The sequence below is a fragment of the Scleropages formosus genome, chromosome 19 (genome assembly GCF_900964775.1).
Source record: "Scleropages formosus chromosome 19, fSclFor1.1, whole genome shotgun sequence".
NCBI lineage: Eukaryota > Metazoa > Chordata > Actinopteri > Osteoglossiformes > Osteoglossidae > Scleropages > Scleropages formosus.
The window spans coordinates 6,434,468-6,451,967 of record NC_041824.1 but is presented as its reverse complement, the minus strand read 5'-3'; the positions used below and the strand labels follow the sequence as shown (position 1 = coordinate 6,451,967).

General features: G+C 39.8%; 1 protein-coding gene across 2 annotated transcripts in view; it reads left to right on the top strand.

Moving 5' to 3' along the window:
* Nucleotides 1-17,201, top strand: part of plod2 (procollagen-lysine, 2-oxoglutarate 5-dioxygenase 2) — a 39,439-nt gene extending 22,238 nt beyond the window's left edge. The window contains exons 5-20 of one of the 2 annotated variants that reach the window (XM_018741308.2): nt 608-720; nt 901-964; nt 1,075-1,172; nt 3,443-3,544; nt 6,476-6,601; nt 6,695-6,816; nt 7,891-7,995; nt 9,178-9,303; nt 9,715-9,856; nt 10,935-10,997; nt 12,660-12,773; nt 13,028-13,093; nt 13,645-13,749; nt 14,059-14,205; nt 14,614-14,739; nt 15,858-17,201. In XM_018741308.2, coding sequence (XP_018596824.1) covers nt 608-720; nt 901-964; nt 1,075-1,172; nt 3,443-3,544; nt 6,476-6,601; nt 6,695-6,816; nt 7,891-7,995; nt 9,178-9,303; nt 9,715-9,856; nt 10,935-10,997; nt 12,660-12,773; nt 13,028-13,093; nt 13,645-13,749; nt 14,059-14,205; nt 14,614-14,739; nt 15,858-16,013 — 1,775 coding nt within the window. In that variant the 3' untranslated portion in view covers nt 16,014-17,201. The remainder of the gene's footprint in view (nt 1-607; nt 721-900; nt 965-1,074; nt 1,173-3,442; nt 3,545-6,475; nt 6,602-6,694; nt 6,817-7,890; nt 7,996-9,177; nt 9,304-9,714; nt 9,857-10,934; nt 10,998-12,659; nt 12,774-13,027; nt 13,094-13,644; nt 13,750-14,058; nt 14,206-14,613; nt 14,740-15,857) is intronic. The other variant, XM_018741309.2, reaches the window with a different exon arrangement.
* Nucleotides 17,202-17,500: the final 299 nt, after the last annotated feature.

Below are 17,500 nucleotides of genomic sequence, written 5' to 3'. Positions count from 1 at the left end.
ACTATGTCCCATTCCATTTTATTTAGGTAATAAATGTCCTTGGGATTGTGCTTTCAGTGTCTGATGGCTTCCAGTTGGCGGTAGCCAAAAGTGAACCAACAACATGGTCCAACCCTGCAATCTTCCTCTGTGGTCAATTTTCTGGGGTAGAGCAAAGAAAAAACAGTGGTAACCATAGCAACCTCACATGCTTTAGAAGTTGTAACCCTTCCTGTTCAGAGTGAGACTCTGAGCCTGCCAAGCTCTATCATATCCCTCTTAGTCGTGGTTTCTTGGTTAGAGAACCTTCCCGCCCAGCACTTGTATATCTCTGTTTCTTGCCAGATGTCTCACTCTGTGTTGGATTGTTGACTATATGCCAGATATAGAGAAAGACTGAAGCACTTGAGTGCAAGTAGTAGTAACAGTTAGATTCATCTCTTAGTCAGGCTAGTTGGTTTATATACTATAGACACATATTTGTATAAAAAAAGTAAATACAAACACATCTGGAGCATGTGACTTTGTGTTGAACTTGCTGATTTCGAACCACCCATCCAGTTTTATTTGTTTCTGTGGGTTGTGGTGAAATTAAAAAAAAAAAAAAAAAAAACTATTTCTTTTGCAGGTATCATTGGCTATGCACCATATATCAACAAGATTGTGCAGCAATGGAACCTTCATGAGAATGATGATGATCAGCTGTTTTACACCAAAATATACCTGGATCCCCTGCAAAGAGTAAGAATAGTTACTGTGGCTAAAAAAATGCAAGTGCTGCAAATGTGCCAGATATTCCAAAAGTATTGTTATAGAAACAATTGTTTGTAAGCAACCTTGAACCAAGATACAAACAATGGATGGATGGATGGATGGATGGATGGATGGAACTCAATCTTTTTCTCAAACACTCTTTTACAGGAACGTCTAAACGTGACTCTTGATCACAAGTGCCAGATTTTCCAGAACCTGAAAGGAGCTGTAGGTGAGCAGTCCTTGTTCACTGCCCCATGAATGGAAATGAAGACCCAGGGAATGGAAGACTTTCATTTGCTTAGAATCACACTTTCTTTTCCCCTTTGTTTTCTTTTTCAGATGAAGTGCTGTTGAAATTCGGTAACGAAAGGGTTCGAGTCAGGAACACCGTCTATGACACGTTGCCGGTGGTAATCCATGGCAACGGAAACACCAAAGTGAGTTTGAGTTTTTCTTGAAGTAAAATTTGCTGGAGCATAACGGTATAGGAAAGGCAGAAGGATTCCAGTTCTTTTGTCCAGTCATGGAAATAAAGTTGTGGAAAAGTCCAACTTTATACATGCTGTAGATGAGAAATGTTGGCAAGGATGCAAGATGCCTCATTTGTTATGACATTTCTGAAGAATAATGAAATGGACTGCAGAGCATCTCGATGGGGGAGAGACTGCACTCACTGTGGAATCCAGCTGGCTATTTAGCTAAGAAGAACCTCCTTGCCAGATAGCAGCAGTGTTGCATCACTCTCACTGGCTGTGACCCTCGGGGTAGGAATGTGGTTCCAGAGGATATCTGACATATACAGTAAGGGTTGTTAAGGAATCCAGGGCTGAGTAAACAGACACAGACACATGGAGTCACTTTCTTCAAATTCCAAACATCTGTTCTCTCATTCTTAGTAAGTGATTATAGACAGGAATTTATTTTCCTTTAGTCTCTTGTCCAGGGGTGTAGAGCTTTTCTGACCAAGGGTCACAATCATTATAGTGAGCTAGTTTGAGGGCCACATGTGCAAAAATCAAGTGGTATACCGAATCTTAAATGGCTACATTTTAAAATTATGTATTTTATTGCGAGGGGGTGCGGTGGCACAGTGGGTTGGACTGCAGTTCTGCTCTCCGGTGGGTCTGGGGTTCGAGTCCCGCTTGGGGTGCCTTGCGACGGACTGGCGTCCCCTCCTGGGTGTGTCCCTTCTGCCCTGTGTTGCCGGGTAGGCTCCGGCGACCCCATCTGGGACAAGCGGTTCTGAAAATGTGTGTGTATGTGTATTTTATTGCGTTTTATTCCATGTGTGTTGTGGTGTGTGTGTCTAAGTGTAACTGTTATCATGTGACTTAATAACACGTGTAGAATTTGTGGTGGGTGTAGCATATATTTATGATTTCACAAATTCTCTTGTTGGCTGTGAGGCGTGGTGGTACAGTGGGTTGGACCGGGTTCTGCTCCCCAGTGGGTCTGGGGTTCGAGTTCTGCTTGGGGTGCCTTGCGACGGACTGGTGTCCCATCCTGGGTGTGTCCTCTCCCCCTCCGGCCTTTTGCCCTGTGTTGCTGGGTTAGGCTCCAGCTCCCTGCGACCGCTGTATGGGACAAGCGGTCTTGCTGGATGCATTATGTGAAACAATGGACCCCATACTGCCCTTGGGCCACACATCTGACTCCTGTGTTCCAGGATATTGGGTTAGTCATCAATTCATGTGGGTGCTTTCTGGACTCATGTCACATAAGACTGAAAAGACTCCATCCATAAACTGAAGCAGCCTTGAATGAACATAAGAGTTAAAGTTAAAGGGAGGTAATGGGAGCCAGTGAAGGTGCCAGCCAGAAAAATATCGCAATGAGTTGATGGTGGAGTGCTGACAGATGCCACTCTTCAGCCCATTGGATCGATAGTAATCTCACCTAGAAATTTATTTTGTTTGGAGCATCTGGAAACTGTTTGTGTTGAAATGGAGAGATTAGCTCTTATGAATCACAGCTTCCAGTAACGAGAGACAGAGCAGCGGCACCCCACAGGCTTCCCACCCAGAAGCTCTCTTGCCACCACTCATCCAAGACATGAAATCCAAAGCGGTAGAAACAACATCCTGCTTATGCTCTGAGTCTGAGTTGAGTCTGCTTCTGGGCTCTTTCGGTGGCAGGTGACAGTTCACCTGCCGGATTTCCCTTGCTCACATTTTCTTTGTCGTCACGCTTAGCCTTTAGTCGGTACAGACTAATTGCTGCAGTTTCAGAAGGGGGTGGACTGCCGGAAGTGGACCGGGGTAAATCAATAGTGAAGGTCTGCTGCTTTCCCTGCAGATGAGCTTTTTGTCCAAGATCTCAGAGGAGCAACATCTTCAGCCACTTCCTCTACGGGCAGTTCCCTGAAAGAGAACAATTAACAGATTGTCCTTGAGTTATGACAGATGGGGTTTGCCACCAATTAGTCTTGCGATGGCTGTCCCTCTAACTTTACTATGTTGTTTTCCAGTCTCCACGTTAGTATTCATGAATGTTAATTGCCGTTAGGTGGACTGACAGTTCAGTCCATATGGATCATATAATATGGGGGTATTTTTGACTTAGGACAAAGTAGATTTAGGAGGCGGTTATCGAAATGGACCACTGTCATAAGTCGAGGATCATGTATATCTGGAATTACAAAAATGCCTTTTGTCTTCTTCTTCACTTTCCTTCTGTAATTGTATAATGTACTGGCTTTCTTTTACAGTTGTACTTGAACTACTTGGGCAACTACATCCCTAACACTTGGAACTACGAGCATGGCTGTGGCGTCTGCGATAAGGACATTTTGGATTTGTCACATTTCCCTGTGAGTCTGCCTTTGGGTTTTCAACAGGGGGACGTAGCCATACCACTAATGAAGCAATTGAAGATTCTTAATTGGGATATGTGAGAATTCATAGGTAGCTGCTGCATGGGTAGAACTAACAGAAAATAAAAGGTAAGTGTGACACATAAAGGAGTTTAAGCTAATGGTGGAGAGCAAACATTCTTCGTTCATTAAGTGGGGTCCCGTAAAAAAAAAAAAAAAAAAAAGCAATACAACAGCTTACGAAACTATATATCACATTCAACAGGCTTATAATTTAGCACAGTAGCATTTTCTTCTTGGTAATGTAGCAATTTTACATCTAAAATGGATATTTTATTCACTGCAAAACTGTGTTTCACTCTGAAGCACGCAGATGCTACTCTGTATAAACTTCCTGCTTCCTGCTTCCTTCTTCCTTTCGCATTTCAACCAATCACAATTCTGATGATGTTAAAAAAATCACGCAGCTAAAATAGCAAATTAAATACTATTAATAAGAAATGGTGTGTAAACTTGTAAAACCATCCCTTTCTCTTCATTAAGCTCTTGTCCTGAGCAGGATTGCGATAGTTTGGATACTGTCCCACAATCAGTGGGCGCAATGCTGAGGGGGCTGCACTCTGGATGGGATGCCAGTCCATCGCAGTAAACATATAGATATTAATTGAAATGTTAAATATGAATATTTCAGTCATGTTGGGGGGTGTGGTGGTGCAGCGGGTTTGGCCAGGTCCCACTCTCTAGCGGGTCTGGGGTTCAAGTCCTGCTTGGGGTGCCTTGCCATGGACTGGCGTCCCATCCTGGGCGTGTCCCCTCCCCTTCCAGCCTTGCGCCCTGTGCTGCCCGGTTAGGATCTGGTTCACCGCAACCCTGCTCTGGACAAGCAGTTTCGGACTGTGTGTGTGTGTGTGTGTGTGTTTGTATTTCCAGTCATATGTAAGTTTTATATAACATGAATACCCTTATATTACAAATAAATGTTTCTCTTGTGATCTATGAATCAGAGTGTCTGAAGGTGACTTACAGTTCTGGTTGGATAATGAGTGATAGAATTCAGATTTTTTGTTACAAATATTCTAAAATATGTTGGTGTTATTGTCTGGCATTAGGAAAAACGGCATTAACTTTAGTTAATTTTTAATTTTAGCTGACATTTTTTGTTCTGAAATGGACTGTATTTTTTGCTGAAGAAATAACAGCAATCTCATCCCTTTACGACAAGACTTGGCCTAACAACGTAATTTCATGGAAGAAGTTATCCCTGTTAGTACTGTTAAAGTGGTTAAAATGAAGCGGCAGTGCAGCTGCAAATGATGTTCAGAACGCACAGGTGTCTGATATCTGTCAAAAGTGTGGGGTGAACAACATTTCTTATTTCTTTAATTACTGGCAGATACCATAAAAGTAAAAGCATAATTTTTTTTTAATATGACATTCCAGAATGCTGGATGGTGCTGTTACAGTGCAGCTGGCAGCACTCTCAGTGTTTAAAAAAAATGGCAATGCCAGTAGCACAAGGCCATTGAAGACAGAGAAGGAAGAGAGTGTACGCGATCCAGTAACAACAACCGAGACCCAACGGTTCTGGGACTCAGAACCATCATTAAAGGCACAGAAAAGCATCACGCTCTCCTGAAGCAGCAGGAGTGCGTGACTGGGCTGCGGTTCAGGAAATGGCTTTTGGGTTTTCGGAGCCTTCCACTTAAATGGGTGTCACTGCCGACGCGGCTCACTTTGTACAGGACGCCTCTGTGCACATTCTCTCTGACCCCAGCGAATTTCAGCGGTTGTCCCGAAAACGTGTTGCCAGGTTCAAGCCAACGAGGGTTGCCTGATGGACATCATTTTTTGTTTTTTTTTTTTTTCCCGTGTTTCCTTTCCACTTTTGGGCCTCTACATTGAATGTGTGGGGAAAATACCGGAACACACCGGTCATAAGATAAAAGTGATAGAGAAGTATGGAATATTTTCAACATACACTAAGAACTCAGATGTTTTTCTTCTTTGGTATTTTGAATTCAGGCACCAGGATCATGTATACAAATTCCTTATCTATCCCATTGCTATGAGACAATTTCTCTTTTTCCATCCATATGCATATACGCAACACATTCATAATATAATCTGGATAATTTGTTTGCGAAATCATCCCAGGAGCAGGATTACCTTAGCGAGGGGGCTGATTTATCATTATTTTTTCTGAAAAAAATGCCACCTAAAATTTATTGAAATACCTGGTACCCACAGTCCAAAGACACATGTTTCAGGTGGACTGCTGACTACATTGCCCACAGTGTGTGACTCTGTGTGTGTGTGTGGATACTCTACAAAGCCAGCAGGTACTGTGCTATGGGAGGGGGAGTTTAGTGTTACTAACTAATGTTTGATCCCCCTCCTTTTAATGTACCTTGAGCGCTGTACTTCCCTGAATTGTTCCAGCAAAAATGAGCTAACTATAAATATGCAACTAATTATAAGTTACCTGACAGTGTAAGCTGTTCAGAAAAAAGCATCATCAGAATGAAATAATAATGAATCCTATATGTAACACATTTCCATTATTCAGCGTTTGTGATTGGTCGAAATTGTTCATGTAATTCACCCACGCTGCCTTGTGCTAAGAATACAGTAGTTTTCTTTACATACTTTATTATTTTCTATAATTTTCTTAAAATTATGTGGCCACATCCATGGCCAAAAGTGCCATTGCATGAAAAATCTGTCATCATTTTCATAAGCTGTCGTTGGTTTTTTTTGCTGTGAGGGGCCTCTTTATATGAGGAGTCGGTGTACTCGCACAATTTCTTTTACTTTGACCGACTCACGTTTTACCAAGTCGTTTTGTTTTAAAATCTCAAGTATTATGAAATAATATTTTGCAAGTGAGTCTTTTTGAGGATATTTGACTGACCTTTGCTTTCCAAACAGGAATACCCTAGCGTGACGGTCGGTGTATTTATCGAACAGCCAACTCCCTTCCTGCCAGAATTTCTCGAAAGACTTCTGACTCTCGATTACCCTAAAAATAAACTTTCCATTTTTGTCCACAACAATGTGAGTATTTTTTTAAAATTTGTCTTTGATGTTGGCTAGAGAGCCTGCTCAATTTCCTGACTAATTTCTCCCCCCTCCCCACACTTTTTCTAGGAAGTTTACCACGAAAAGCACCTCCAGAGATTCTGGGAAGAAAATAAAAATGTCTTCAAAAGCTTCAAGGTTGTAGGCCCTGAGGAGAACTTGAGCCAAGGAGAGGCCAGGAACATGGGAATGTATGTGTCTCTTGTAGTCATGATTTTACAGATACTTTTCACGAAGGAAATTATGTAATGGAAAGAAATATGAGAATAACCACCCTTAATTACAACATGCAAATATTTCCTTGCCTTTTAAATAACTCTTTCCAAACTTGGGTCTGATTATATAGGTCTTGGTGTTGATGAAGGTCCGTTGTCATGGCGATCCACTCACAAACTTCTCCTTATTATTAACTCTGGGATCCAGTTAAACAGAAACTATGCTTTGATCAGTGCCAGCCTCTTGCAGTCTACCGCTTAACATCAAGTTTCTCTAATCTCTATTATTTTGTCTCTGGCGCTTGAAACTAGGCCATTTGGGAAGTCATTCAAATAAACTCTGCGGCAGCAATCAAAGGCAATTTATTACCCACAGTTCCCTACTGCGGGACACAGTACAGAGAGTTAATTTCTACATTATATTGCACAGTAAAATGTCGTTTTGGGCTTGTTTTAGAAAGGTTGCAATTTTATATATGAGAAAAGAAACACCTCTAGAAACCTGGACTGAGTATAGGTGGTCCCCAATTTACGATGGTTTTACTTATGATTTTTTCAACTTTACGATGGTGAGCTGGCGATAGACAATCAGTAGAAACCATACTTAGAATTTTGAATTTTGATTTTTCCCTGAGAAAAGTGATATGCAGTGTGATACTCTTTCACGATGCTGGGCAGCAGCAGTGATCCACATCTCCCAATCTGTCACACAGAAGTGTGTATTAGGTGTATTAAATGCATTTTCGACTTACGATGGGTTTCGCGGAACGTAACCTTATCGTAAATCGGGGACCAACTGTATATGTTTTAATGCATTTTAATAAACACAAATGCTTCTGCGTTTGTGGTTAGTGCTGCTCAGTGATCAAGATGATACAGACTGAAAAGCGATTTTGTTATTCTTTGTCTGTGTATTTTCTTCAAATCATAACTCATTTATTAATGTACTTTTAGTTAGGGGTTTAGTTGATGTAGCTATGTATGAATCTTTAAAGCCCTGAGAAATTAGTATAATTCAGATAAAATTCTCGCTCTGCATATTTTTCCAAGGGATTCGTGCCGCATGGATGAAGGCTGTGACTTCTACTTCAGCATTGATGCCGATGTCATGCTCTCGAACAGGCAAACCCTGAAACTCCTCATAGAGCAGAACAGGTACTCACCTTCCCCCATCACCCTCCTTACAGCTGCTGTTTGATCACTGTAGGATGATGATTATTTCTGCCAGCTTGAATAAAAGTCCCATCAGTTTCACAAATAAGAGAGGCTGCCCTGCTGTCTTGCTCATGGAAGCGGTACAGTGATTTGTTGTCTGAGGTCAACTTGCCGCTTCAGGTCTTAGGAAAACAAAGAAGCAGCCTTTTTTTTTTTCCTGACTTCGAAAGTATGTGCAAAACAGATGTCTTTGTGGTAGTCGTGCGACTTGTGTGACACTTCTCGACAGTTATGCCTTCTGGAAGGAACCGTGGTGATATTTAAAGAAGCCATGGGAATTTTTTCGATGCAGGCTCTGCGGTGAAAAAAATGTAAATCCTTAACCTTATTTTTTTTTCCCTTTTTTGCATTTTGGTGTTTCTGTCCATTTCATACTATGAATTCCATATGGACACTATAATTTGTCATAATGTATTTTCAGTAATGTGCTGTCCTCACGAAAGCGATGTTCTTTCTGGTTGCAGCAGTGGGCCGATTATTGCGTCACCCCGCGGACCCTCTTTATCCCGAAAATTACAGAAAAATGTAATATAAAAACATTTTGTATAGACGTACAAAGTTATTTTAATAAGTAATAAATATATACTGTTAGGACTTTCTTATAGCTAGTGTCCAGTACTAGTAGGCAACAGGCACTACGAGCACAGAGGTTATAAGCTAGGCAGGCAGTCAAAAGTTTGCTAGTCCCAAGAATGCTCTTCTAATGCAGTATACTAATGAATTATTTAAGACAGCAAAAAATATACATATTGTCTCCATAAAGAATGATATACTGGATTGATGCTGCTAAGAGACCTATAAATTAAATTATGGTTAATTATTGTGCCGTATCCACACCTGAGATACAGCTATTCGCAAAAGGTCTCCCAGGTCTTGTTCTGGAAATCCATAGTGCCTCAAGGTTTTCAAGTAGCTCAATCAGTTGGTACAAAAGGAGAAGATGTGGAGATGTTCTGGACCTAACACATTTATAACAATTACCCTATAAAAACACCTTTTCTATGCATATTTATGATGCTCAGATGGTGAAAGTGTGATTTCACTGTAATGCATCAGTCTTCAAACTCCCTAAAGCTCATCTTGATTCTCCAAGTTCTCCCCTCTCTGTTCCTCTCCCCACAGGAAAATCATCTCCCCCCTCGTAAGCCGCCACAGCAAACTGTGGTCAAACTTCTGGGGGGCCCTGAGTTTGGACGGCTATTACGCACGCTCCGAAGACTACGTAGATATTGTGCAGGGCAAGCGTGTGTAAGTTGGGGGGACGTTAACTTTGACTGCTGTCGAGTACAGAGCAGATGGCTGGAGTCGGCTTTTGTTAAATACCGTGTTATTGGAAAGGGAGGGTTTTTGAAAATTCACTTGGGCAAATCACTGTAGGAGTTTTCTATATCTCACTGCATCGCTTCACAAGGATGGACCGTAAATCAAGACGAGGATAATGTCATTATTAACAAATTTCACCACAGATAAATTGACTTAATGTTCAACATGTGTCTTATGCTTTTCACACTACAATTGGCCTTTTTTGTTGGAGATAGTTGATTTATTTTATGGGTGTCACAATGCGTCAAATGAAATGATGTTCCATCCAACTGTATAAATCATGCAGGAATTAAAACCATCCGTTTACTACATTTCCCTCTTGTTTTTCTCCCTCAGTGGTGTCTGGAACATTCCATACATGGCCCACATTTATCTTATCAAGGGAGAAACCCTGAGGAACGAGCTTAAGGAGAGGAACTATTTTGTTCTGGAGAAACTGGATCCCGATATGGCGCTTTGCCGAAACACAAGAGAGCAGGTAGCACATTTATTTTAGAATCAAAATAATAACATTATTATTGCAAGTGTATTATAATACAGTAATAATTCCGCATTTAGCAAGTCTGCAGAGATACTAGTAGTTAGTACTTTAAAATGCGAATATCTGTTTACATACCTGTACAGCCACCATACTGTATAGTTGCTACAGGTGGTCCCCCATTTACGATGGGGTTGCGTTCCACGAAACCCATCGTAAGTAGAAAATATTGTCAGTCAAAAATACATTTAATGCACCTAATACACAACTCTGCGTGACAAACTGGGAGATGCGGATCGCTGCTGTTGCCCAGCATCGCAAGCGAGTATCGCACCGCACATCGCTTGCCTGGGAAAAAAAATCAAAATTCAAAATTCTAAGTACGGTTTCTACTGAATGTCTATCGCCAGCTCGTTGTCGTAAAGGCAAAAAAATCGTAAGTCAAACCATTGCAAATTGGGGACCACTTGTATACAGGAAAAGAATAACGGAGGCTGTCAGTGTGTCGATGCAGTGTTTTCTTCACACTAAACTAACCTTCAGCTCGGCTGAAACCACAGAGAGGAACGGGCAAGTATACCCGGTACATTCATGTGCTGTTTGTCTTCCTGGCATGACTTATGTTCATGATGGCCTTTGTGGTGCGTTTCAAGGTTTGCTGCTCCACTCGTGACCCGTTACGCTCTTTCCTCTCCTCACCTACTGTGTTGCGGGACCAGATCGGTCTGATTGTGTAATGTGGCTGGCTGTCAATCATCCCTCTTTCCTTCAACACCTGTGTCCTGTCCACCTGTGTGCTCCAGGCTGTCGACGTGTCACCACGGCTAACATGAAGACTGTAGCTGGTCTCGGGCTCTGTGCAAATGTGGTCTTTGCCTTTTATTTCCCAGCATGCACCTCTTCGTCGGGCATTTCTAAAAAAAAAAAAAAAGAAAATATGTAAAGGCTTCAAAGAAATTCTCGCTTGGGCACAGCTTTCATTCTTCCACTGTATTTGATGTCCACATGTGCATTTATCTCTCTCTTTCTTCACAAATTAATGTTACACCACTTATATGGTGCTTTTCCTTCGTTTTAGACCGTACAAAGAGAAAAAGGCGCACCTTCTCCGGAAACATTCCATATGCTCAGACCCCCAAAGGTTTAGTCTTGTTTTTAATTATTTTCTCTGTCCATTTACCAGCTTAAAGAACGACAGAAAGTGCAAAACCGCACCAGTTTCCAAGGGATTAGCAGCTGTCCAGCCCCACTGGAGTCATCAAGGTCTTAGATCATGATTGAGCAGTTATTATATGCTACATATTGAAGTCATATTACAACACATGTTAAATATTACATAATAAAGACATATCTCATTAAAGAACAAACCATTTTAATGCTAAGTGCTTGTAGTTTTTGAATGTAAACAGCCCACAGTTTTCATGACTCCATATTTTGAAATATAACCCCTTTTGTAAAAAAAATATTAAATTGTATAGTTTTATAGTTTAAATAATGTTCTTTGGCATTTTTGACATTTGAATTTGTGGAACGAGTTTTAATTTGCGTTCTATTCTGCCAAACCTTTTGGAAACATGGCGCTGATGGCCTTTTGAAAGGTGTGCAGGAAGTATTTGTTTTTATCATCACCTGTGCCAATTTTTACCATAGCCATACCAGCTTTCTACTGCTAGAAGGAAGAACAAAGTAGGTCAAAGGGTATCAGTCATCAGTTTGGTATCTCCAAGTTCCCTGCTTTGTTTAAAGGCAAAACCCAGAGCACATGTGTAACACGCTTGTCTCCAGACACCCGAGTCATTTTCAGCCTAAGCCAATAGCCATGTGACTCCCTGACTGGGCACACAGCCTTACCACATGTCTATGACCTCTATTTCTGTACAAGAATCCAAATCAATCCTGTATCAATTTGGCTGTATCACTATGATCTCTTTTTTCATAAATTCAATGAACATTAACTGACAAGTTCATTTTGCAAAAGGAACCAAATGTGGTCAGTCGGTCAACCTGACTGCATCACGCCTTAAAAGCAATTGTAAAAGCCTGGGCTGAAAATGTCGTCCTGCTTCAGTGTAGACCCTGCAAATCCAAGGGGAACCCTCAATGCGAGCTCCTCTCTCCCCAGCTGCACAGCACGTCCTAAACACGAGACCGCCTTCCTGCTGCAATCCCTCCGAACCCTCAAAACTCCACAAATAATCCCAGATTATTTACGTATTATTTTTTCATTTTTTTGCTCATTCAATATCATATTATCATATTATATCAGAACTCTGGGGACAAGGGCAACTGGTAGTGTAGAGCTACCGCCTTTGACCCACACTTCACAGGCTCGATCCCCACCTCTGGCTGTAATACCCTTGAGCAAGGTACTCACCCTAAATTGCTCCAGTAAAATTACCCAGCTGTATAAATAGGTAAATAATTGTAAGATTGGAATAATTGTAACCTTAACATTGTATGCTGCTTTGGAGAAAAGCATCAGCTACATGAATAAATGTGTCATTTTCATTCAATAGGAAACTCACCCAAGGAACACTTCAGCAGTGTTCTACTGTTGTTAGCTTCCATATGGGAAATTACTGTATATATTATTAACAGTTTTTTGCTGATCATAAAATTTTTGACTGTTTTGCCTTGTATACAATTTTTTTAATTATTAAATATTTTTATTTTTTTGGCATTTACAAATGTTTTGTAATGTAGAAATTTCATTTTGGGCCACTTAATTGTTTTGTTGGTGATCTTATTTAATGGCAGAATGCTATTCTGAAGAGGCTCATGTGCATTTCTTTGTTTGCCGCAGGGTGTTTTCATGTACGTTACAAACCGCCATGACTTTGGAAGGTTAATTTCCACTGCTAACTACAACACATCGCATTATAACAACGATTTGTGGCAAATATTCGAAAATCCAGTGGTAAGTCAACAGTCAGTCTACATGACTGTCCTCTTTTTGCATATTTGTGGGCTAGAAGAATATAGCAACCTAATGAAAAGCAGACTAAAAATTGCAAAAATAATATAACTCATAATAAACAATATAATCGCGACCATTTTGATTTATGAATTGCATTCAGGGGTGTGCCGTTGTGTGGTACGACGTTGTTGGTTTTCTTGCTGTTTAGGCTAAACTGGCCATTAACTAACCATTAATGTGGTATTTCGAGCCAGGACTGGAAGGAGAAGTACATCCACCCGAATTACACGCGGATCTTCACCGAGAACCTCACAGAGCAGGTGTGTATAAACTCAGCGCAAAGTCTACATTTATAGACAGGTGCACATACACTATACAATTTATCGCAAAGCTGTAATATTACGAAATCCATATTGAAGGAAGCTGTGCACTATTTACAGTCTTTATTAATTTTTTGTCTCCTGAACATTAATTTCTGGAACAGAAATGTTGTGTTTTGATATCCTAAGTATTGTAGAGAATTTATTAAAATGAACAAAATTCTGTTTGGACCAAAGTGCTGGCTAAACAAACATATGTGATGAACAATGAAATGTAAATACATTATTACTGAAAGTCATTATGTGGGCAATGTTTGTATAGATAGGTGAGCACAGTTAGGGATACATAAAAGGTCTAATTTAACTGAAACTAAGCTTTTAACACTATTAATTTGGCATTATTATTATTTTATTCCCAAATTGAGGTAATCAATGCACTGTTAAGCTGTGAATAATTTTTAGTAGAAATGAAATGTTGAACCACTTGGATTAGTTATGTGAAAACAAAAGTGTTTGTTTCGTCGTCTTCTCACCTCACTGCTCTTGTGCAGCCTTGTCCTGATGTCTTCTGGTTCCCAGTGTTCTCCGAAAAAGCCTGTGATGAACTCGTTGAGGAGATGGAGAATTATGGGTTATGGTCTGGTGGAAGACACAAGGTTGGTTAGAAATGTGTTCCTTGCGCCTTCGATCAACTGTCATTCAAATAAGTGAAACCATTCGGCTGAAGCTCACTGTGACATCGTGGCCATGAAAATTTTCTTTGGAAGTCTTTCATTTCTTTATTTATTTATGGGAGAATTTATAAAGAATTGCTGCTAAAGTTTAACTGGAAATTTTCTGAAAATAAATCGAATGAACAGTTGCTGAATCACTAATTTAATTAAAAAAAATAAAAAACAAAAGATAAGCCAAGCTAAGTCAGGGGAATTCTTTCCCGTTTTTCAATGTCCTGTTTGTTTATCCAGGACAAACGCATCTCTGGTGGTTATGAAAATGTCCCAACAGACGACATTCACATGTCCCAGATAAACTTTGAGAAGGAATGGCTGCATTTCATTCGCGAGTACATCTCGCCCGTGACGCTCAAGGTCTTCTCCGGCTACTACACAAAGGTAACGGTGGCACAATCGAAATGGCACAGGGGACTTTATCGGATCATTTGACGTTGAATATTATTAATGTATCATTTAAATGTCGGTTTCGGGGCTATTGACTGTTTCCAACTGTATTTGACAAATTAGATGTATAGACACACTTTGCTTCTGCAATAAATGAAAACCACTTTAGTGCTTAATTTCTTGGAATCAAGTTATTAGTTTATTGACTTTATTAGCTGCGCTTCCAAAAAACTATTATGGTATAAAGTCTCAAGGCTCTACCTGTTTTATGTTTTGCTTCATGCTTCACATTTACAAATGATAGGGTAAGTATGTGGCTTTCCTAACAATCAGTGTCTAAGGAATTGGAAATGATTCTGTTTCATGGAAATTCTCATTTTTGGTTGTTTATTCCCACCTCAGGGCTATGCCTTGTTGAACTTTGTGGTCAAGTACAGTCCGGAAAGGCAGCCTGCTCTCAGGCCGCACCACGATACCTCCACATTCACCATCAACATCGCGTTGAATAACAAAGGCTCGGACTTCCAGGTGAGACACTTTATCATTCTCCGCACAGCGGTGCAGCGAGTAGCTCCGGTGTCAAGCAGTGCCAAAGCTGTGTGATTGGACATAGGTTTAATACGTGCATAGTCTGTGTGTGAGATGCATGTTCTCGCCATGTTTTAATGGGTTTCTTACTGAATATATATTTAAGAACAATAGAATATAATACTGTATATAAATATATAAATGTGTATGCAAGTAAGAACAATATTACATTATTGATTAATTCAATTTAATAATGAATAATGTAATAATGTATATAACAAGGCTTATATACATTATATATGTATAAGTGGAGATTGAGATGGATTTTGAAAATTGTGTTCTGCCTGTGAACCAATGGCTTGCCCCTGGGTGCTCAGGTTTCCACTCAAATTCCAAATATTTACTGCTCAGCCATCTTGGCAAGTCTAATCAGGCCCCTTTACTGTAACGGCATCCTTCCAAAGGACCTTCTTCAGCAATCAAATCCACAATCTCTTTAAAATTAGTACTATAAATGAAACTTTTTGACATACAAAATGCTGTATAATGGAAAATATTCAGTGTTCTCAAAATGTTGCACAATAGCAAATAGAGGGGCTGTAATATGTTAGAAGAAATGTGTTTGAGACAAGACTTAAAACAAAAAATAGCACTAAAATGAACAGTAAATCAGAAGAATTCTCAGAAGCTGACCATAAAGTTTTGGTTGTTATGTCACTATTTTTCTGTTGTACAATTTTTGGTGGACGTACATTTTATCTATGGGACAAAGCCAGCATCCATGTTATTTATTTATTTATTTATTTTTTTTTCATTATGTAAAGCTTTCTATTAGACAATCATTTGTTTTGTATTCAAATCACTGACATGTGACTTTGCAAACTGCCTTTGACTTTCCCATTTGCATACGCATTTAATATTAGCATGGAGTGAGAAATGGAAAATTGAATTTTTAATGCAAAATAAGACAAATTTACCAGAGAAACAGTTTGTGTTTTACCTCCAGTTAATGATCACCAGTGCTAGACACTCATGTTTCTCTGTGATTTTCTTATTATTTTCATTCTTTCTATGTTGGTACATGCTGGACTGAGGGAGTTGCGTCTCTTTTTGCTCAGGGGGGAGGCTGCCGTTTCCACAGGTATAACTGCTCCATCGAATCCCCACGCAAGGGGTGGAGCTTCATGCACCCAGGTAGGCTGACTCACCTGCACGAAGGTCTGCCCACGACCAACGGCACCCGATACATTGCAGTGTCCTTCATCGACCCCTGAGCTTCCCTGACCATCTAGGATTCTTGTTTGTTAGTTTGATTCTTTTCATTTGTTGTTGGTTTGTTGTTTGTTGTTTTTTGTGTTCAGTTTTCATTTTTACGGTCCAAATTACAGATAATACCACATTACTGACAGTATCATAAAGGAATTGTGGAGAAAATTAAGAAGAAGGCTGTTGTGGTGTGCGGACTGTCTCTATATGGTTAGACCTTGTGAGAGGGTGGAACAGGGATGGGCAATAATGGTCCATTTGGGCCGATTTTCACATCTCTTTATTACTTTGCCTTGATGGGTATTTTACTTTGCAATTAACTGTTTGTGCTAGTTGAGAACTTGCTATTCAGTTGGGTTAAATTTTAGAAAATTAATATAGACAATGAAGTTATGCTCCACGGTTTAAATGAGCCTTAGCTCTGTCTTTGCAGAATTTCCATATTCAAAGTTAACTTCTGTTTACTTCGACTCTATATTCATGTTTGTTCAGTTAAATTGCAGAATTGCCCAAAGTGACTGAAGGGTCGTATATGCACAGCTTAGGTTTTCCTCAAAGCAACTTGTACTGATTTACCCATTTATACAGCTGGGTAATTTTTACTGTATCAGTTCATGGAAAGTATTTTAATCTAGGGTACTACAACAAGAGGTGAGATTCAGACCTAGGTTTGCTGAGTCCAAGACTGCAGCTCTAGCTACTATGCCACCTGCTGTTCCTCAGGTAGAGTATGGATACAGTAGAATTTTATTTATCAGGTTAGTTCCTTAATGCTGGGGCAGCAGGTGTTGTAGAGGTTAAGGCTATCACATTATTATCTGAAGGTTATTGGTACAAGTCCCACTTCTGCTGTAGTAGCCTTGATCATGGCAGTCACCCTGAATGACTCCGGTAAGAATACCGTGCTGTATATGGGTGTATGGATAAATCATTGCATGCTGCCTAGCTAACATAATGTCATCTTAGAGAAAGGCATCAGCTAATGAATGTTAATAATAATAAAAGTGTTCTTCCTTCATAGCAACGATTTTGTTTTACTAAACTGGTAGCAAGTGGTTCTCAGCTAAGGCATTTCAGCTCGTTGTGGAAAATTTAAAGTATGATTCTGTGGACCCCATTAAGAATTTCAGAGAACATTTCAAGGAAATGTACGTTCATAAATACTGTTAATATGGTTATATTTGTAAAAAAAGAAAAACATAAATGTCATATTTCACATTTTTTGGGGCTTTACTGTTAAGCATTCTTGATATGTCTTTTCTTTTTCCTGTGTGTGCAACACATTTACATTGTCTTGTTATGTTGGGTTTTCCGCTGTCAAAAACACAATCACATTAACTTAAATGATTAAAAGAAGATGAACAGATTGGGTTTTTTATGTTTAAAGAACCCATATAAGTATAGAATCATTTACTTGAACAGTTTTCTGCAAAAAGCGATGTCTAAGAGTTTTTTATCAACTGATAATGTTTAAAATACACAAAGAAGTACTGTC